This window comes from Ammospiza nelsoni, chromosome 9 (assembly GCF_027579445.1).
Source record: "Ammospiza nelsoni isolate bAmmNel1 chromosome 9, bAmmNel1.pri, whole genome shotgun sequence".
In the NCBI taxonomy this organism is placed as follows: domain Eukaryota; kingdom Metazoa; phylum Chordata; class Aves; order Passeriformes; family Passerellidae; genus Ammospiza; species Ammospiza nelsoni.
The window spans coordinates 35,438,749-35,459,430 of NC_080641.1; the positions used below are offsets into that span (position 1 = coordinate 35,438,749).

Genomic DNA, 20,682 nt, shown 5'->3' on the forward strand with positions numbered 1-20,682 from the left:
CCTGAAAAACGCTGCAGGACTGTCCAAGTCTGTTAGCACTTCTAAGTAAACAAAAAAACCCTGTTTTAATTTAGCCCAATTTCCAGGCCACCATGGTCAGAACCCAACTAAAAGCTCTTTGGGCACTAAAAAACAAAATCTAAATATGAAACAGAAGCTCCACAAGGAGGAGGGCTCTGTGGGAACCCTCCTGCCTTTGGTGTGACAATCCAAAAAGTGTGTTCTGGTTTCCCCCAGCATCCGGTGCACTCCAGCAAAGTTTCTAAGTTTAAGCTTCATTCAAAGCTTCAGTGTTCCTTAAATGGCACAGCTCAGCTTGGCTGGCAGGGCTGCAGCTCATGGTAAAGGAAGCCACCACCACATGAACGTTTTCCCTAAATGCTGCTCTATATAGTCTCAATGCTCAGCTCAGGAGTGGCTAAAATAAGCTCCTGAAATAACAACTTCAAACACTACACAAGGCTGCAGCCTCTCACAGGGGCTGGGTTTGCCTACCTCAGGGTGCCTGAAACAAAGGATGCTCCATGCCTTGACAGGAGAGCAAGGCTGAGCCCAGCTGGAGGACTAACATAAGTCAATTAGGATCCGTTGGCTCTTAATTAGAGGATTTGTTATTTATCCCAGGCTGCCTCCCGGTACCAACTGGTGGCTGACGCCTTCTCTCTGGGATAAACAGGCACTCAGAGATGTGGGGGCTGTTTCTTTCTCCTTTAATCTGAGCAAACAGCATTTAACTTTCATGAGAATGAAATCAAATTACTCTTCTAAGCCTGAGTGAAAACGCCTGTTGTTACATACAGCAAGTTCTGCCTGTGACACTGATTCTATCTGCTGGAAAACCTGTAAAATAATAAAGAATCAGTGATACATTTAGGCTGGAAAAGAGCTTTGAGGTCATCAAGCCCAACTGTTAAACCAGCGCTGCCAAAGCCACCACAATATAGGCCAAGAAACTAACAGCAAATGGTATTTATAGGAAATCTGCACATTAAAATCACATATAATGAAATTGCTATGCAACATCAGTGATTCAGAGATGTCTCCTATGGAAGCCTAACAATTATGGAAAATGAAATAAGCATGAAAATATAATTGGACAAGAGTCACTGATACATTCACAGAACAGAGAACTCAAAAATCTCATGAATCCAGGGAAATTATATGGGTCAAGTTTAAAAGGAGCCCAGAAACACCAGGGAGCCCAAATCTCACTTCAAACACATATCCAAAGTGTTTGCATCTGCAATTCCTCCTCCAGAAAGCTGAGCACCACCACCAACCATCTGAAATCCAGACTTCTTCAAATGTATTCTGCTTTACATGGATTTCTGTCACCACTCCTTCCTTCCCCGTTACCACCTGCACCACAGAGAGCACAAAAATTCACATGATATCCCACAGGAAATGCAAAAGATCTCTGTAAAGCTGCGCAGTGACTCTGTCTGCTCTTCAGCTCTTCACAAGTTTCTCAAAGTGTTGGGAGAAAAGAGCTCTGGCTACACCAGGGAAGGAGGGGAGAACTAAAGTGAGCAACAGCCATCCCCAGAAATGCCCCAAAGCAGCCTGAAAGGTGCAGCAGCTGCTGGATTAATGCATGGGCTCCATCAGGAACCTCTTGTGGCTGGATCAGTCCCCATAACGTCTGCATCAATGGAGAGCTCAGAGCCCCTTGCAGGGCCTGAAGGGGCTCCAGGACAGCTGCAGAGGGGCTGGGGACAAGGGTGGAGGGACAGGACACAGGGAATGGCTCCCACTGCCAGAGGGCAGGGATGGATGGGAGATTGGGCAGGAATTGTTCCTTTGGAGGGCTGGCAGGCCCTGGCAGTGGTGACTCTGCAGTGTCTGTGCTGCCCTTGAGTGCTGCCTTTGATCAGGCAGAGCATCTCTGCCCGCTGCTCCCGGGGCTCTCCCTGGTCCAGCACAGACCTTCTCCCTGTCACAGGGCTTGGGACAGCCACAGGGACTCAGGCACATCCCCCGGGACAGCTGAAGCCACCCAGGGCAGCGGCACCTCCTCCCACAGCTCCACCTGAACTGAGCTTCTTGCCACAAGGGAGCACAGCACTGAAAAGTGTCCTGTCTGCTATAACTGTAAAAGGACAGCAAATATTATTTTAAATTATTATATCTCAGGAAATTTTAATTATTACCTTCAGAAATTTTTAATAACATATATAATGTATTTACCTACGAATTCCAGCCCATGCTGGATACTTTCACTCACGAACATATTAGTCATCCCTTAATTATTGCTACCCATCCTTATTAATATGTATAATACAGATAAAGAGCTCCCTGGCAGGGATGCATTTTAATGAAGGCACTGAAAGGCAACACACAGTAATTTCTAGAAGGTTGTGCCATGGTTGGCAGTAGCAAACCAAAGCAGCCCAGAGATGGGATGAGGTGTGGAAGGAGAAAAATCAAATGCGTTTCAAAATTCTAATGATAAACTGAATTTCAGAGATGACATCTGGGGCACAGGGCACACAAGGAAGGGGATACTCAGGGCACAGGACACCCGGGGCATGGGACGGCAGGGACAAAGGATGCACATGGCATAGGACACTCGGCGCACAGGACACCAGGGACAGAGGACACCGAGGGCACAGGACGCCGGGGGCGGGCCGCCCTGCGGAGCCGCCCCGACCGGCGGGCGGGGACCGGACGGGGTAAGGAAGGGGCGGTGGCGGCAGGGTCGGTGGAGCCGCGGCGGGCGCGGGGCGGGCGGGGAGTGGGGCCCGCGGGGGTCGCGGAGCTCCGGCCGAGGGGCCGCGGGCCCGCGCTCCTTACCCGGCCCGGGCGGCCTCGGTGCCGGCCCCGCCGCGCTCCGCAGGCCCGGCTGGGCCCGCCCGGCCCGGCGCGGAGCGGGGCTGTCCCCTCGCGGCGGCCGTGGCACGGCAGGGACCGGGGGTGTCCCCTCACGGTCCCCGCGGGTACAGGGGTGTCCCCCTCACGGCCCCCGCAGGAACCGGGGTGTCCCCTCACAGCCCCCGCGGGAACAGGGGCGTCCCCTCACGGTCCCCACAGAGGCCGGGGGTGTCCCCTCATGGTTAGCGCGGGTACAGGGGCGTCCCCTCACGAACCGCGCGGGAACCGGGGTGTCCCCTCACGGTCCCCGCAGGAAAATGGGGGGTTCTCTCCCGGCCCCGCAGGAACAGTGGGTGTCCCCCTCACGACCGACTGGAGCCAAAGTGGCTCCTCATGACCCCCGTATCAAAGGGGGAAGCAGGGGTGTCCCCTCACGACTCCTGCGGGAAGACGGGAGTCGGGAGTGTCGCCTCTCCACCCTCGATGCAGGGCTGGAGTCAGGGCGTCCCCTTATGTCCCCTGCGGGAACAGAGGTGTCCCCCTCACGGCAGAATGGAGTCAGGGCGTCCCCTCATGTCCCCTGCGGGAACAGAGGTGTCCCCCTCACGGCAGAATGGAGTCAGGGCGTCCCCTCATGTCCCCTGCGGGAACAGAGGTGTCCCCCTCACGGCAGAATGGAGTCAGGGCGTCCCCTCATGTCCCCTGCAGGAACCGGGGTGTCCCCTCACGGTCCCCGGGGCAGGGCAGGCACCGGCGGTGCCCTCTCATGGCGGAATGGAGTAAGGGCGTCTCCTCATGACCCGCGCCCGAGGCGAAGGGGCCGCGCTGCCACCCAGCAGGAGGAACCTGCTCTTTAATTCCTATCACTCGTTTTCCCTCAGTTCTGGGGCGATGTGGAGCCCGGGCCTGCTGTGCGCCCTGGGCCGGCGGCTCCCCGGGCCTTCCGTGCCACTGCGGCCCCTGACCTGCCTGTTCCAGAGTGAATATCGGGAGAAAACCCCGATCCACCTGCTCCAGAGCGAATATCGGGAGAAAACCCAGATCCGCCTGCTCCAGGAGGAGTATCAGGAACAACCCCCGATCTTCCTGCTCCGGAGGGAATATCGAGAGAAAACTCCGATCTGCCGGCTCCAGAGGGAATATCGGGAGAAAACCCCTTTCTGCCTGCTCCAGAGGGAATATCGGGAGAGAACCCCTTTCTGCCTGCTCCAGAGGGAATATCGGGAGCTGCTGCTGCCGAGGCAGCGCTGGGGAAGGACACAGCACATGCCTCCCCGCCGGTTTTTAAGTGATAAAACCAAATCTAGGCGCCATCCCAAAACAGTCCCAGTTCTAGACGGACGTGTCCCCGCCGTGTACCGACATGTGTTCCAAGAGAATTTAAGGAACAGCGAGGCTGTGATTAAAAGGTAATAAAGCGGTTTTGTGGGGTTTTTAGAGCGTTGCTATTTGTGACATGGTGTAAGAGTCACTCACGGGCACTTTAGGGATTTTTATCATGGGACAATACTTGCCCCATGGAGCAATGTAGCTGCTCAATCCCTGGAAGGCCAGGTTGGACGGGAGTTGGAGCAGCCTGGTGTTCCTGGATGAGCTTTGAGGTCTCTTACGACACAAACCAGTCCATGAAATGTTGACTGAAATACCCAAGGTGCAAACTATTTGAAACAGTGCCATGTGTTGTTTTGCACATATTGCCAAGAAATACTTTTTCCAGACCTACGTAACATTTGTTGCGTGTTGCATTTTGAATGCAAAGACGTAAATGGTGACACACTCCTGACAGAGTAGGGGATGGGTGCTGCTGTCCATCATCATTTACAGATAAAACGACAAATGTGTTTTATGCGTTCGTCCCGAAAGATCAGATGGCAAAATTGCAAAGGCCTTTGTTCAGGGGAGTAATCCACGAGCTGGAAGCAAAGCTTTGGAAAACACACTGTGCCCTCCTGTGGTGGCATTGAGGACATGAGTAAAATCCTTTTCCTTCGAAGTTTTTCCAGACTCCATTGTGTGCAGGGAGCCCACCCAGATCACAGAGTCACACCCAAAGCTCTTGGCTGGATTATTCCCAAGAACAGGTGGAACATGGAGGCTCATGCTGAATTAGGACAGGCACATTATGATAGCCTCATTATTATATATTATATTATTAGCTTTGTTAAACAGTTTTTTGGATAACAAAAGTGAAACGTTTGCTTTAAATAATAGACCTTTGCTTTTTACTACACCTTGGAAAAACAATAATCTGAAAATGTGAATTTATCTTAATTTTCATGCGATTTGTGTGAAAACTGTGCAATATATTTAAGCTCAATCTGCTAAAGGGTAGCTTGTAAGGAAAATGGTTTGGGTCAGGAGGGCCCTCAAAGTCCATCCAGTGCCACCCCTGCTATGGCAGGGACACGTCCCACTGTTCCAGGTGCTCTAAACCCTGGCTTTGGGCACTGCCAGAGATCCAGGGGCAGCCACAGCAAAGCTGGGAATTCTATTCCAGGGCCCGCCCACCCTCACAGGAAACAATTCCTAGTTCCCAATGTCCCATCCATCCCTGGGAGCCATTCCCTGTGTCCTGTCCCTCCATCCCTGTCCCCAGCCCCTCTGCAGCTCTCCTGGAGCCCCTTCAGGCCCTGCCAGGGGCTCTGGGCTCTCCCTGGATCCTTCTCCTCTCCAGGTGAGCACCCCCAGGTGTCCCAGCCTGGCTCCAGAGGGGCTCCAGCCCTGCAGCAGCTCCATGGGTTCCTCTGGACAGGGCAGGATGAGCTTCTCATCCACCAGCACCCCAAATCCTCCCGATCTCCTGTCCATCCCTTCTCCCACAGCCCGTGTTTGTGTTTGGGATTTTCCCAGCCCAGGGCCGGACCTGCACTGGGCCGTGTCGAGCTCCTGAGGCTCCTCCAGCCGCAGCTCTCCCCTGTCCGTGTCCCTCTGGAAGCCATCCTCCCCTCCAGCGTGTGACCGCAGCTTCGTTCCCGTGAGCGAAACTTTGGATTTTCCCCATCAGGTACTCGGAGCTGCTGGAGCGGGTGAAGGAAGGAGGGGGAGCAGACGCCGTCCTGCGGCACACGCAGCGCAACAAGAAGCTGTTCGTGCGGGAGCGCCTCCGGCTGCTGCTGGACGATGCGGATTTCCTGGAGCTGTCCCCGCTGGCAGGGCTGCACATGCCCTACGGGAATGTCCCCGCTGCCGGCTGCCTCACGGGTAACGGCGTGCTGGGGGCTCTGCGAGAGGGAAACGGGGGGGAAAGGATGCATGGAATGAAGGTTATGGGGTATTTTGGCATCTGAAGTGCTTTCCTAGGAAAAGTGAACGCTGGTTTTGTCCAGTTCTTATTCCCAGCAGGGAGGAGTTCAGCCACTGCTGTTTTACCGTAATGGGAGAAGCTTTTGAAAGAACAGTTTTTAATTTCTTCTAGATTTAGTAATTCCACTTACCACTCACTAATTTTTGTCTCAAAAGATGTAGGGTGATGTGTCAAATCAGCTGTTGCCTCTTTAAGGAGAGAGGACAAAGTTACTGTGAGAGACAGGAGCTGTGACATACATTTGGAAGTGTTTTTCAAATCACAGACAATTGCATTTTCTATGCAGACATTGTCTCTTTAAACTGGAACAGCTCTTCAAAATGAAATTTCAATGAAATTCAATTTCATTCAATACCAGCGAAATTGCATTTTGAAGAGTGGTTTCAGTTCAAAAAGTAGCTAGAAGTACAGTATGAAAACCCTTTTTATCATCACAGATTGTTATGCTTTTCAGTTTTATAGGGGTAATTTTTAATTGCCTTCCCTTTTATCTCAAGGGATAGTTACAGTGTATTTCTTTCTGTTACATTGTCACCAGAAGTAAGTAAATTTATTTGAGGTTTTTCTGTCATTTGGATTATTTTTTAAATACTGTCATTCCAGAGAAGAGTGTAGATTTCTTCTCTGTGTGGTATTTTCATATTAATTTGGAGCTTCTTGATGTAGCATTACTGAGAAAAACGCCTGAAAAAGTTAAAAGGTTTGCCCCCCTTGCTTTACCTATTGCTTTAGAGAGCCCTGATAACTATCTGTGGTACTGCTTGCAGGAATTGGCAGAATCTGTGGGATCTGGTGTGTCTTCTTTGCGGGTGATGCCACTGTGAAAGGAGGAACCCTTTACCCAATTGGAGTGAAAAAGCAGCTGAGAGCCCAGGAAATTGCCATGGAGAACAGGCTGCTGTCTGTGCACCTGGTGGACAGTGGGGGAGCCTTCCTGCCCCTGCAGGTACTGCTGGCACTCTGCAGAGCACAAAATATCAGTGTTTATTTCAGCACCTGGGCTAGCCCTGCACCTCCCACCTGAGCAGAGCTTGGAAACTCCAGTGAGTGTGCTGAGCTGCTTTTGTGTCTGATAAAGTGGGAGGTGTCTATTTTCACTCCAGAGTCTCTAAAGTGTTCTGTATTTTATTGTCCTGTTTGTGCCAGTGGTGCACTAAGCTCTGTGGCCTTTAAATGTAGAGTTTTTGCAAATCTGACTGCAAAATAAGAATGTGAACAGGTTCTTCTATGAAATGCAGAGATCATCCTGTCATAGAGACTGTAGTTGTTCTCTCTCCAGCGGAGGGCAAGCACACAGGAGAAGTTACCTGGAATTTTAAAGTTAATTAAAGTTATTAAATTTTAAAAGTTACCTGGAAGTTAACCTGGAATTGTATCCAAAACTAAGCAAAAAATGAAACTGCCAAAGGGATTTCACAGATGAAGTAGAACTACCACCCTTCCCTTCTCCACATTTACGGTCAGTTTGTGTAGAATATATTGATTTCAGAGAAAAGTCACAAAACTTAACTTGTGCTTTCAAAGCAAATAGGTATTTTTGGGGTATTTGACAACGTATAAAGGAATAAATACCATAATGAATGCTGTATATGAAATATATGAAATATTAATCAGGAGTGATTATTGATGGGGACCTTCCCAGTGTCAGTTTTGGTGTGTTTGGGAATGAATGGAGTAAAGAGGAAGCATCAAGTTTTGTAGTTACCATTAAAAATCCCTTTTTCTTTTCCCTGCCCCTCAGTCAGAGCTGTTTCCTGACAAGATGCATGGTGGCAGAGTTTTCTACAACGAGGCAATCATGTCTGCCATGGGAATCCCTCAGGTACAGTGGCATGGGGGGTGCAAGGGGGTGTAGGGAACGTGTAAATGGGTAGTAAAATTTCTGGTTTGTTCCCCAAGTGCTGTGATTTAGCACTTTGTGCGTTTCTGAAACAACTTTGGGCTTGGCTTTGCCTTTCCTGTCCCCTGTCCAGCACTGCTGTGTGTGTGTCCCCTCAGGTGGCCGTGGTGTGTGGCTCCTGTGTGGCTGGAGGTGCCTACGTGCCCACCATGGCCGAGGAATCCGTGATCATTGATAAAATTGGGATGCTGTTCCTCGCTGGGCCGCCCCTGGTGAGAGCTGCCACGGGAGAAGATGTCTCTCCTGAGGAGCTTGGAGGAGCCAGGCTTCACTCACAGTAGGTGGAGATTTCTCAAAAGCAGGGAATTCAGCACGCTCAGCCTGAAAGGAATGTGAATTGGCATTTCAGAGCAGGGCTGAGAGTGGAACCTGTGCTTACACTGGCTTGCCTTCTCAGGTTCAGGGGTTTGGGTTAAATTAGCCAAATGGAAGTAAAACGAGGTTATTGATGGGGTGAGGCAGGGACTGGACAGGTTGGATTTGGATCTCTATTGTTCCACATACTTCTTGAACGACTTCAGGCAAGTAATTTCCTCTGTGCCTCACAGGGAGCAGCTACAGAAAAGGGATGCTATCTCCTCTTTTCCAAGTGTTTTCCAGAATACACATATTTAACCCAATTATGCTACATGGAATACATTCCTGTCCTTGTATCTTGGCTGCAACCACTTAGTTTGAAATAATTCCTGAAGTTTGCTTTCCTCTTTTCCCTTTTGATATTGTCTGCAACAACAGCATCGCAAAAAATAAATCCCAAGGTCTTTCTTTAATCCAGATAAACACAAAAGTCATGGGGAAGATCAACTCCTTACTATGAATTTGATTTGGGATTGGACTGCCCAGAAATTCCACTGAGTGACTGCTTTCAGCTCATTCATACAGAAACAAATCACACAGTATTTCCACAGGGCATTTGGAGACTCTCAGCTCTTTTCCTAGAGTTTGGGTTTTCTCTCAGGATATAGAACTCATTAATTCAATGCTAATTAATGTCTCTCTCTCCCAGAGTCAGTGGCTGCAGTGACCATTTTGCACCCTCAGAAAAGGAGGCCTATGAGTGCATTCGTAATATTGTCTCTACCTTAAACTGTGAGCCGGTGCCAGAGCAGGACAGGGAGCCTGACAGTCCCTTGTACAGCCCTGAGGAGCTCCTGGGCCTGGCACCACTGGCTTACAGCTACACTCTTCCTGTCAAACTGGTAAGGGAACAGGGATTTCATTCCTGCATCCTTCACTCTGCTCTGTCCCACAGCTCCAGGTGTTATTCTGAATTATTACCTCATCTGTTGCCAGCCTGTCTTAAGCCTGAAATAAAGCAGGATGGCAACAGTTCTGTGGGATTATAGAAAATATTTAATTTTGTTATTAAAATATTTATAAGAAATAATTTATATTTATTATAGAATATTTAAATGTTTATTATAAAAACATTTAAATACGTGAAATCCTGCTGGAGATAAAATAATCCAGATTGTGCCAGTGTTGCCCAGCTGATTCCATGCACTGTTGGGATGCTTGCTTTATGTCTTGCACTGTGTTGGCTGCCTTGAGAGCATACACCCCTTTCATGTCTGTGTTTCCTTTCCCCTGCCTTTTTGTTTTTTCCCCCCAAACATTCAAATAATGTAAAAGAAATGGTGAAATGATTGACTGAAAAAACAACACAGCTCAAATCACACTTGTTTGACGTTGGGATGGAACTAAAGCTGAAGCAGAGACGTGCAGAGCTGCCCACGCTGCTTCCTTTGTGTTCTACATGAGATTTTGTCTCCAAGGATGTGAATGCAGTACCTTTTCCAGTAGTAAATCCCTGCACTTGAGGGAATTGACTGTAGAAAGCTTTGAAGGCAGCTTTTAACTGTGTTGGAGAGAAGCATGAGCAATATCAACCAAACATTTCTTACGCACAAAATCTGAAACTGCACACACTGGGGTTTGGTTTTTGCTTTTTTACATTTTTATGCACAGGAACAGCTGTGCTTTGTAAAACTAAAATAATTTTGGAGTTGGCCTTTGTCTTAAAATACACAGTTGGTAATTAAACTAAACACAAATTGGATGGTTTGTGCATATTGAGCATTTAGCAAGTCACCCAAAGACCCTCTGTGCTCATCTTGCATAACTCAGGTCTGCTGCTGTTTGAACAGAGCATTTCTTTTAGCAGAACTCTTCTATTTTCACCTCAAATTCTCTAGTAAAGTCAAGTCTGTGTATTTGTTTGCAGATCCTGAGCCGGCTGCTGGATGGAAGCAGATTCCAGGAATTCAAGGCTGCCTATGGGACAACATTGGTGACAGGATTTGGCCATGTGGGAGGGTATGGCTGGGAACATTCCCCATCCAAATGGCTGCACATGCATTTCTCAACAGCTTTTGTGGCCTCAGCAGGTCCCACACCACTCCAGCCATTCCTAGGGCTCAAGAGGGAGAATCATGGAATTGCTGAGGTTGGAAAGGACCTCTCAGATCATGGAGTCCAACTGTCCCTGTTTGTTCTGTAGGCACTTGGTGGGGATAGTGGCCAGCAATGGGGAGCTGGCTCACGATGCTGCTCTCAAGGGCAGCCACTTTGTCCAGCTCTGTGGCCAGAGGGGAATTCCCATCCTCTTCCTCCAAAACACTGCTCCACAGCCAGCAGGGCCTGCAAGCATCTCACAGGTATGGCATGTTTGCTTCGATGCATTTCCAACAACTCCGAGTTCTTGTTGGGCCTAAAGTTACATTTTCAGAATTATTAACGGTTAGGAAAACTGTTTCTTTAACCACTCTTGATGAAGCTTTGTAATGACTTTGCTAACAGAAAGATTTAAGAACATTCTCACTTGAATTTTAAGCAGGCCTGGATGATGCTGGTATAAAATGATACTGTTCAGTTAGCAAGGCAAGCTGGAAAGTTTGGTATTTGCAGTGCTTTTTGACATTGAAATACAGGTTATTGATTCCTCTGCTTACTCTGCACTCTAGAAAATTGGCTATTTCTCTTTTGAAAGTGAAGGCATTAAAGCCCAGTAGGATTTGTCCTAGGCTAAGGAAAGTAAAACCTCCATCAGATCCCAGATCTGTTTCTGCAGAATTGTAAATAAATAAATAATTTAGAAATACAAGTTTGTTGGGAATGAAGACAATCTAGAATAAGGTCTTAAAGGATCTAAAATATCTATTTTTATTCCAGGCAGAGGCTCATTCCAACAGGCTGAAGGCCCAGGCCTCCATGATGGCTGCAGTTGCCTGTGCTGCTGTTCCCAAAATAACCATTGTCATTGGAGGCTGTTTTGGGAGTGACAGCTACGTCATGGTATGGGTGGCAGCAGCCCAGGGCTTGGGGACACACCTGTCACACTGCTCAAGTGTCACTGCATTTCTAAAACGCAGCTGGGGAACTGAGCTCTGAACTCATGTTTAAGTAAGAAATGCAACAATGCATGTGATTGCTGAGAAGCAAACATGGAAGAATCAAACATGGAAGTGCTTGGAATTCAAAATGAAATATTAAAATAGAAATATTGAAGGCAGTGGGGAGGTGGTGGTTCCTAGCACAGGGTGTCTGTCCTCATACAAATCCACCTGTGCTCCATCCCGCCTTGCCCTTGGTGGTTTCATCCCACAGACACGTCTTTATGATTCATCTCAGTGGGTTTGTTCTGTTTCTTTGGTTTTTTCCTTGCAGTGTGGGAGATCGTTCAGTCCAAACTTTCTGTTCCTGTGGCCCAATGCAAGAGTTGGTCTTGTGGATTCTCAAAATTTCCCCACAGTTCCACCAGCTGGGGACTGGACAGGAGAGGAACTGGAGCTAAAACAGCTGAAGGCAAAGTAAGGACATTCAGTATCAACCTGACAGGGATTTCATGGTTCAATTACCTACTTTTGTTCATCTTATAGAGCAACACATCCCGACAAATGAAACAAACATGGATCTACTGCAAAAATATTTTAGATTTCCACACAGTTTAATGTCTTTCTGTTAGGGTCTTCCTGTTACTCAGAATGGTCAGCTTTGTTATTTGCTGCTTTCTGACTCATTTTAACAGCAGTGCTGCCCATTCTCTTCAGATGGATGGATTTGCCTGTTTCATCTGTAATTTCTTTTCACTGCTCTGCTGTTTTTATTGTGCTTTTAAGCCTGTTCAGTTCTCTGCCCTCTCCAGGTTAGAGGAAGAAAGCAGTGCCTTTTACTCCTCTGCCAGGCTCTGGGATGATGGGATCATCCTACCTCAAGACACCAGAAAGGTGGGTTTTCCTTTTAGGCCATTTTGTTCTCCAGTCTCACAGTGGGTGAGCATGACTCACTCAGGGTTGGCAATGTGCTGAATCCAGACCTGGGGCTCCCACTTCTCACTCCATGGAATTTCTCTCTGTAATTCTCATCCTTGCTCTTCCCCATTAGTTTATTTAAAAAGTTTCTCTTGAATTGACCACAGCATTTCCTCACTGAGCCTCTCCTTTGAATTACCATAATTTGAATCTGCATCTGAATCCCTTTTTTTCCATATAACTACCCATATCTTCACTCTTTGGAGTTCAGGCTCCTCAGAATTCCTTTTGTTTCCAAAACATTCTTTTATCCTGGGATGTTGCTTTTTGCAATTTTCTCTTCCTGCTTTAAATTTGCTGTGTGCATTTGGGATGCTCCCCTGCCTTTTTATTGATTTGAAATTGGCAGAAATCCCTCCCTCCATTAGGTTCTTTCTGAAAGCTGCTGCCTTTGTTCTTTTATTTTTCCTTGTTAGATTGTTTATTAGCAATAAAAATCTTCTCTGCACTTCTGAAGTTTGTTTACTTGAAGATCTCAATCTGTCCTGGTTTCAGCTGGGGTTAAATCACAACACAACCCTTCTAAATATGGTGCCTATTTTTGGAACTATGTGGATGGTAAATATTTTCATGGAGTTTATGGGAACTTTGATAACAGAGAGCACCAAGAAGTTTCTTTAGTCCTGTAGCCCTGAAATTCCCACTTTATGAGCTACACATGAAAATAAGAGAGAGTTGAACTGTTAATTTTACCTTGTTCAGTGTTCCACAAACAGAAGGAACAAATAAAAATAAGCTCAGAACTAATGAGTTGTACTGGTTGGGTTTTGTTTTGTTTGAGGCTCATTGTTCATATTGGTTTTTGTTTTTAATTAGGTGATTGCCCAGTGCTTGGAGATCATGGAACAGAAGAAGTACCAGGCTGTGTCTCCCCGTCCCCATCCCATCATCAGGATGTAACTGCAGCCCCCTCAAACCAGAATCCTCTACCAGAACTCTGAGTATAGAGGTTTTCTAATGCTTTGATACCATTAATAAAAGTGTTGAACAATTGAAGACAAACAAGAATCCCCGATTTTGAATCTGCTGGCAGGAAGTTTTTATTCTCAACAATAACCTCTTTTAACATCAGCAGAAAGTTTATTTTGGGAGAAGGAAGGATTAAGCTAAACATCTGTAGCACTCTAAGGAAGCAAAGTCAGCCCAAGGGGTAACAATTGCTTGATTTTTTCATGTCCATGTTTTTACATGAAATCCAGAAATCAAGGACACTTGAACAAAAGAAAGGGAAAGGAGCAAACACACAAGGGAAGGTGTGCAGTTTGCAGCCTGGGTGAAGAACAAAACTCTGCCTGCCACCCTCTTGGGATTCCCAAAGCAGCTGTGGAAAACTGCACTGGGATTGCTCTGAGGGTACCACAGCAATGACCAGGATGGTGTTTCAATCCAGAATCGTTCAGTTTAGGCTAAAAATTCTCAACCATGTAACAGAGCACAGCCAGTTGTACACTATGTTACCACATGTAAAAGTGTTGAGGTTACTCTCTGCTCTTTCAGCTTCTTTTGCTCTGCTGCAGCTACAAAGTTTAATTTTGCATAAACAGAACCTCTCCACCACCCCCAACTTGTGGTTTAACTGGAAATGGTACCAAAGGGTGCATTTAAAAAAATACCTGATTAACCATTTTGAAGAATCATTGACAAGACTGAACTGCTTGATCTGAGTTAAGCAGCCCCACAAACGCAAAGGGCTGTGGAAGGAGTTTGGGTCACCTGTAAACGGAGGCTGCACCTTTGGGAGCTGGAAGAAGCTGTTTGTGCTCACGCTCTCTTGAAGAGCCCATGGAATGTCACAGGAATGTTCACCTCCACCTCGGCCCTGGCCACCTCGCTCATGTCTTTGGCGTTGAGGATGAGGAGGAAGGCGGGCTTGGGCCCCGCCCCCGGGCTGATCACGATGCTCAGCACCACCCCTGCAAGGTGAGAACACGCTGGGTGTGGCCCAGGTGGGTGTGGGCTGTGTCTGACCCCGGCTGGGCAAGGCGAGAGCAGCCCTGGCACTCAGGGCACCAGAAATCCCGGGAGAGTCATCCATGCTGAGGGACAGGGACACGGCACACGCTGCCCAGGGAAGCTGTGGCTGCCCCTGCAACTGCCCAAGGCCAGGTTCAAGGCTTGGAGCAACCTGGGACAGTGGAATGTGTCCATGCCCATGGCAGGGGGTGGAACGGGATGAGTTTTAATGTCCTTCCCAACCCAAAAATTTTATTACTATAGTTTTAGTTTTCCCGTGTTTCCTCAGAAATTTCCCACCAGTGTTCATACCAGTCCCATCTCAGCCCTGCAGCCAGCCTGGCACAGCCCTTCCCAATCCCAATCCCAATCCCAATCCCAATCCCAATCCCAATCCCAATCCCACCACCCCCAGCATTACCATCATCTTCCTCCAGCGCATCCGGGTGGGAAACGAAGATTGGCTCTGACGGGTAAGCATCTGGCTCCTGCCACACCCAGGTCTCCTTGGTTTTCACATTCAGCTTGCACAGCTAAAGGTGGGGACAGCACACAACCACAGAGCTCAGAAATGCTCCTTGTTGTCCCCAAATCGACGGCATCCCCCATTGGCTGACATTTACCCTGTCTGGGACAAAGTGGTTCAGCCCCAGCCCGTAGGTGTACGTGTACGGCTTCCCTCCGTACTTCCTGTAGTTGATCTGGGGGAACTCAAAGGCTACAAGGAGAAGTAAATGTGCATAAATGCTGAGGGTTAGGGGGACACGGCGTGCAGGCAGCACGTGGCTGCTGTGGCCTGGGGGAGCCGGGCTGGCATCGTACCGTGCCGTGGCCCCGAGAAAATCACCTCTGGCTCCAGCCAGATGGTCTCGTCACTGCGCAGCGTCGCCGTGGCCGTCGTGTAGGGCAGGGTGACCAGGTTCTTCCCTGTGTCAGCCTGTGACAAAGAGAAATAAATACCCAAGGGATTGGAGAAAAGTTGTGGATTATTTGCACAGAGCTGTAGCAAACAGCACTGAACAGGGAAGGCGGTGATGTGTGGCAGAGCCTCAGGAGTGGCAGGAGGCGACTGCTCCTCTGTGCTTGGCAGTGCTGCAAGAACTGTCCTGATCCTCAGCCTAAACACAGCTTCCCTCCCTGCTGGGGGCATTCAGGGGCTTCATTAAGCACTGCCACGTGGGCTTGCACTTCTCACTTGATCCACAGCCCAGTGAGCTCCGTGAGAGGCTCTGCTGACCGGTCCCCTGCAGCCCTTGGCCCACCCAGCAGCCACCACGAGCAGGGTCATGGAAAGGAACCCAGCAGCTGCCAGCCAGAGAGCTCTGTCTGTGCCAGGCTGGCAGCTCCAGGGACCTCACACCGAGGGCTGGAGGATTTAACCACACGTGCTTGGGCTGTGGCTGCTCCCTTCTGTGCTTTGAGCAGATCCGGTATTAACTGCTGCCCCACAGGCTCTGCCATGAATAGTAACACGTGGAGTCATCAAAGAGTTTGGGTTGGAAGGGACCATAAAGCTCAGCTCATTTTCCTCACCATGGGCAGGGACACCTTCCACTAGACCAGTTACTCAGAGCTCCATCCAGCCCAGCCTTGGACACTTCCAGGGGATGGAGCAGCCACAGCCTCTCTTGGCAGCCATATAAAATAAACTAGAAAAACATTGGTCAGCTAAAGAAAATACAAAGTTTCTCTGAAGGCCCATACTTCAGGTTTTCTCTCTTGATGAAAAGGTTGAATTTGAAGCAAGTGGGGCAGGAGCCTGGCAGGGAGAGGAGCAGCCTGCAGTACCTTGTCGATGCTCAGGGGCAGGACGTATCTGCGGGCCTCGGGCTGCGGCGCCTTCTCCGCCTGCCGCTTCACCTCGTCCCAGTTGGCCCGAAGGTTGGCCAGGTACAGGTAGTTGTAGACAAACTCAAACCTGCACCAAACAGACAAACACAGCTGGCCTTTGCAGGTGTGGGGGAAGTGTAGGTGGTTTTTGCCAAAAATTCATAGAAGCCTAGAATGGTTTGGGTTGGAGGGTTCTTAATGTTTATCTCGTCCCATCCCCTGCCATGGGCAGGGAGACCTTCCACTGTCCCAGAGTGCTCCAAGCCCTGTCCAACCTGGCCTTGGACACTGCATGGGGAAAAACAGAGTGACAGAAGCCCCAGTCCAGCTCCTCAGCAGAGCTGAGCTGTGTGTGCACCACAGCCCCTGTCACAAAAACCCAGCAACTGCTGGTGTTCAGCACAGGCACAGGAAGGGGCTTGGAGCAACCTTGCTCATGCCAGGGGGTGGAACAAGATGAGTTTATGGTCCCTTCCAACCCAAAGCAGTCTGGAATTCTATGATTCTGTGCCAGGATCAGCTCAGCTCAGGGTATCCTGGGTATGCAGCCAACACAGGGTTGAGCTTCATCATTTCAGTGCCACATTTCTGTGTTTACATGAAGAGCAGCATTCAAGCCTCACACACACCCTGATCATTGCAGCCCCAGGAGCCAGAATAGCATCAACCCTTCACCAATCACTAACATTTCTTAAAGATAAAAGTAAATAACAGATGAAATTTTTTTTTCCTGGAAAATGAGTGTCAAGCAGGCTCCCTGCACCTCTGGAGAGCTCAGTGCTGTGTAGTCTACATGTCACCACGTGTTAGATGTTCAATGGGTTGGTGGAAGTGCCGGACGCCTCAGCAAGGATGTGCCAGGGCAGGGAGGGGGGGGTGTGGTGCAAGGGGCAGTGGTGGTGCCCAGGGAGCCTTGGCCTCACCCCTTCCAGGTGCACAGGTCCACGATCAGGAACCCGTTGTCCTCGTAGGTGTTGATGTGGTGGAAGAGGTTGAAGGCCGAGGTGCGGTATTTGAGGTTGAGGAGCCTGCCTTTCTTCTTCTCTGCCACGTGAAGCCACACCTGCAAAGCACACAGCAGCTGGGCGTGGGCTCAGGGAAACGAAGGTGAAGCCAAGGGACGCCCCAAGCCAGGTCTGGCTGCCCCGTCCAGCCCAGTTTGGGATGAGCCCACGCTTACCCCCATGGTCTCGTTGGACTCGAAGCAGTCCATGTAGTTGGCTCCCCAGAGGCTCCAGGAGGAGAGGAACTTGAGCAGGTTGATTTTCACTGGTGTCTCCACAAACACGATGTAGTTTGGGGTCAGCCCAAAGCTGTGGGGAAAGGCAGGGGAGCACATCAGGCTCACTGGGGTCACTTTGGACAAAAACCATGGAGCTGCTTATCTTAAACACATGGATCATCGCTCAAAATTTATTTTGGTTAATCACCTAATTTTCATTGCTGAATACATGTGAAAACTAGTCCCTGGTTGCAGCTGACCTGCTGACCCCATGGAATGTTACCTGTGGACATAGGAGGGCTTGAACCTGTCACTGCAGGGGAACTGCACCACCACCTCCGACTTGTTCATGGGGTCTTCCTTGTCTGGAATGGGACAGGTGAGAGGTTATGGAGGTCTCACCCAACATGTGGGCTGCACTTACAGCCTCTACCCAGCAAATTCCTGCCTTTAACACAAAATTCATCATTTAGAAGCCACCTGGAAATGACTTAAATACAACATTAAAAAAATAAAAATTAAAGGAGCTTAGAAAAAACTTAACTGGATAACAAAGTTCATTTAAATTACAAAGAAATGATTCATAAGGGAAAAGTTTCCCAGCTGGCTCCGAGGAGGCCTTGACTGACCTGCCTGCAGAGGAGGAATCCGGATGATGTTGTAGGCCAGGGCAAAGTTTTTCCCAAAGCAATTGCCAATGTTGTAAACGGTGCCATCATTCTCAATGTGGGGATGAGCTGTTGCCCCATTGACAGACACATATTTACAGAGATCCACCTGGAGAACAGCAGGGACAGAGTCAGGAGTGAGAAGTCAGGTGGGAAGGCACAAGATCTGCAAGGTGTTGGGAGTCAATATATCCTTGCTCTGCATGTGGGAAATTCCTCTCAAAGTCTGCAACTGAGCTCTGATTTGCAAACTCCAACCACAACTTGAAGATGCTGCAGGGGCTGGAGCCCCTCTGCCATGGGAGAGCTGGGGTGCTCACCTGGAGAGGAGAAGGCTCAGGGGGGACCCTCCCAGTGCCTAAAGGGGCTCCAGGAGAGCTGGAGAGGAACTGGGGACAAGGCATGGAGGGACAGGAGGGCAGAGTTAGGTGGATATTGGGAAGAATGTCTGTGAGGGTGGGCAGGCCCTGGCACAGGTGCCCAGAGCAGCTGAGGGTGCCCCTGGATCCCTGGCAGTGCCCAAGGCCAGGCTGGACACTTGGGGACAGTGGGAGGTGTCCCTGCCCATGGCAGGGATGGCACTGGATGGGCTTTAAGATCCCTGCCAACCCAACCCATTCTGTGACTCCCAGGACAAAGACCCACCTGCTTGATGGTCTCCAGGGTGTCTGGGTTAATCCTGGTGATGAAGTTGGTCTCAGTGCAGGCATAGTAATCCTCACCCACAGGGTAGACATTCACCAGGGCATTATCCGTCACCTCCACCCCTTTGAAGTAGGAGAAAAACCTGAGCAGAGAAAACCAACAGGCAGTCAGGGGCTCCTGGGAAGCAGAAACTCCATGGGACATCCCAGCAGTGTGTGCACCACCCGAGGGACCTGGAGAAGATGTTCTTGCAGGGGTCTGGGTAGGCGTAGGTGCCAAACTCCGTTATCACGATCCTCTTCTCCGTCATGGCTCGCACGTAGGCGTCGGTCCGGACAAACCTGGGGCCAGGAGGGAAACTCTGTTACACGGGACACTGGGACACCAGGCTGTGCAATAAATACAGACATTCCTTTGATGAACCCCAGGAGAGCTCTGGCACAACCTCTCATTGCATCTGGAGCTCTCCACAACCTCTCATTGCATCTGGAGCTCTCCACAACCTCAGATTGCATCTGGAGCTGGGTTAATGATATCACTGCTAGAGCTCTTCCAATAACCACATGGACTCGAAATAACCAGGATCTCCCACAGACACAGCCTGTTCCCAGCATTTCACACAAGCAAATGCTTCCTTATTTATTCCTTTTGCTTGGAAAACTGGCTCGTACCTTCGGTGGTAGGTGACATGCCCCTCCTTGAAGTCAAACTTGTGCAGCAGTGCCTGGCCATCAAAGAGATGGTAGAAGGGCTCTGAGCCCACCTCAAACAAGCCAGGACCACATCTCAGGAGGCTTCCTCGCAGCCAGGTGGGAATCCTGCCTGTGGGAGACCCAGCGTTGGGATGGGCACAGCAAATCAGACCAAGGAATTTTCATTGTGACAGTGAGAAAATCAAAACTTCATTTTCTAATTAAGCTTAGTGTTTAAACACAAATGACCTTTTCAAGCTCTGATTTCTTCACACCTGCTGTGGACCAAGACATTCAGTATTGTCTAAAGAGCTCCCCACCCAATCTGACCTTTCTCTACCCCAAATCACCAGCCCTGTGAGCTCCTTCACATCCAGCCGTGTAAAGCCCTGGCAGCCCCAGAGCTGCGGGAGCAAAGGGCAGCAGGAGGAGATGAGGCCCCAGACCAACCTGTGACGTGGGCAGTCACTGGAGAGGACAGCTCCTCCACTGTCTCAAAGAGCTTCTTGTAGCCTCCAGCAGGATGCTCCACCCTGGAAGGGCACAGCTGGTGAGCCCGGAGTTGGGGCACAGCTGGGAGCCCCCCCAGGGAGGGATGGATCTTTCTGCACTGGATGATCCATGGCTTGCAAAGAACTTGGGGGAGGAAGGAAGGAGAAGCACCTTTCCATGGGGAAAGGCTCTGAGGTTCCAAACAGCTGCTGAGAACTGTCCCAAGTGTGAAGAGGGACAGGGACACCGAGGGGACACCCCATACTGCAGCCCAACAAACCAGGACACCCAAATCACCAGAAAAGCAAAATCCAGCTTGTATCTCTCAGCTCTTGAAAAAGCCTTTTTAAATTTTTTTCCTTTTTCTTTTTTGCCTTTTTTTTTTTTGAAGCAAAGAATTATTTGTTGGGTTCCAATTCTATGTGCTGCAAAGCCCATGAAGACACACCAGGCACAGGCTGGTGAACTCCGCCCAGATTTGCTGTGGCTGCCCCTGGATCCCTGGCAGTGCCAAGGCCAGGCTGGACAGGGCTTGGAGCACCTGGAACAGTGGAAGGTGGCTCTGCCCATGGCAGGGGTGGCACTGGATGGGCTTTAAGGTCAATTCCAACCCAAACCATTCCAGGATTCTATTATACTGCTCTAAATTCTGGTCAATCCTCTGGAACCTGGAGGTGAGCCTGTTCCCCCAGACCAGGACCACACCTTGGCATGGGCTGTGAGATGGAGACATTGAGACCTCCCCACCTCTCCTCCCCTCCAAACCCCGGTGCCCCCAGCCCCAGCCAATGCTCCACGTGGGATGTGCTCCCACAGAGAGGAGCCTCAGGGATACTCACTGGCTGTACATCCTCC

General features: G+C 49.5%; 2 protein-coding genes across 2 annotated transcripts; one reads left to right on the forward strand and one right to left on the reverse strand.

Annotated features, from left to right (window-relative positions):
• Nucleotides 1-2,649: 2,649 nt before the first annotated feature.
• LOC132077031 (biotin-dependent 3-methylcrotonyl-coenzyme A carboxylase beta1 subunit-like) lies at nt 2,650-13,333 on the forward strand. Its single transcript, XM_059478474.1, has 13 exons — nt 2,650-2,672; nt 3,693-4,220; nt 5,816-6,012; nt 6,883-7,061; nt 7,857-7,937; nt 8,114-8,292; nt 9,022-9,214; nt 10,240-10,331; nt 10,516-10,672; nt 11,187-11,309; nt 11,682-11,824; nt 12,160-12,241; nt 13,142-13,333. The coding sequence occupies exons 2-13, from the start codon at nt 3,703-3,705 to the stop codon at nt 13,223-13,225; spliced, it is 2,028 nt and encodes a 675-aa protein (XP_059334457.1). The 5' UTR covers nt 2,650-2,672; nt 3,693-3,702; the 3' UTR covers nt 13,226-13,333.
• Nucleotides 13,334-13,418: 85 nt separating this feature from the next.
• On the reverse strand, nt 13,419-19,856 carry RPE65 (retinoid isomerohydrolase RPE65). The gene is made up of 13 exons (XM_059478312.1): nt 19,786-19,856; nt 19,315-19,465; nt 18,877-18,984; nt 18,644-18,785; nt 17,960-18,107; nt 17,614-17,695; nt 17,289-17,421; nt 17,032-17,171; nt 16,067-16,196; nt 15,101-15,215; nt 14,902-14,996; nt 14,700-14,811; nt 13,419-14,238 (listed from the first exon to the last, which is right to left on the reverse strand). The coding sequence occupies exons 3-13, from the start codon at nt 18,951-18,953 to the stop codon at nt 14,087-14,089; spliced, it is 1,326 nt and encodes a 441-aa protein (XP_059334295.1). The 5' UTR covers nt 18,954-18,984; nt 19,315-19,465; nt 19,786-19,856; the 3' UTR covers nt 13,419-14,086.
• Nucleotides 19,857-20,682: the final 826 nt, after the last annotated feature.

Excerpts from the sequence above, each read along its gene's own strand:
- RPE65 (XM_059478312.1), bottom strand. The coding sequence starts at position 18,953 with ATGACGGAGAAGAGGATCGTGATAACGGAGTTTGGCACCTACGCCTAC. Across the intron at positions 14,812-14,901 it reads ACCACTTTGTCCCAGACAGG|CTGTGCAAGCTGAATGTGAA; the intron begins GTAAATGTCAGC and ends CCCCACCTTTAG. Across the intron at positions 14,239-14,699 it reads TGCGCTGGAGGAAGATGATG|GGGTGGTGCTGAGCATCGTG; the intron begins GTAATGCTGGGG and ends CTCACCTTGCAG.
- LOC132077031 (XM_059478474.1), top strand. The coding sequence starts at position 3,703 with ATGTGGAGCCCGGGCCTGCTGTGCGCCCTGGGCCGGCGGCTCCCCGGG. Across the intron at positions 9,215-10,239 it reads ACACTCTTCCTGTCAAACTG|ATCCTGAGCCGGCTGCTGGA; the intron begins GTAAGGGAACAG and ends ATTTGTTTGCAG. Across the intron at positions 12,242-13,141 it reads TACCTCAAGACACCAGAAAG|GTGATTGCCCAGTGCTTGGA; the intron begins GTGGGTTTTCCT and ends GTTTTTAATTAG.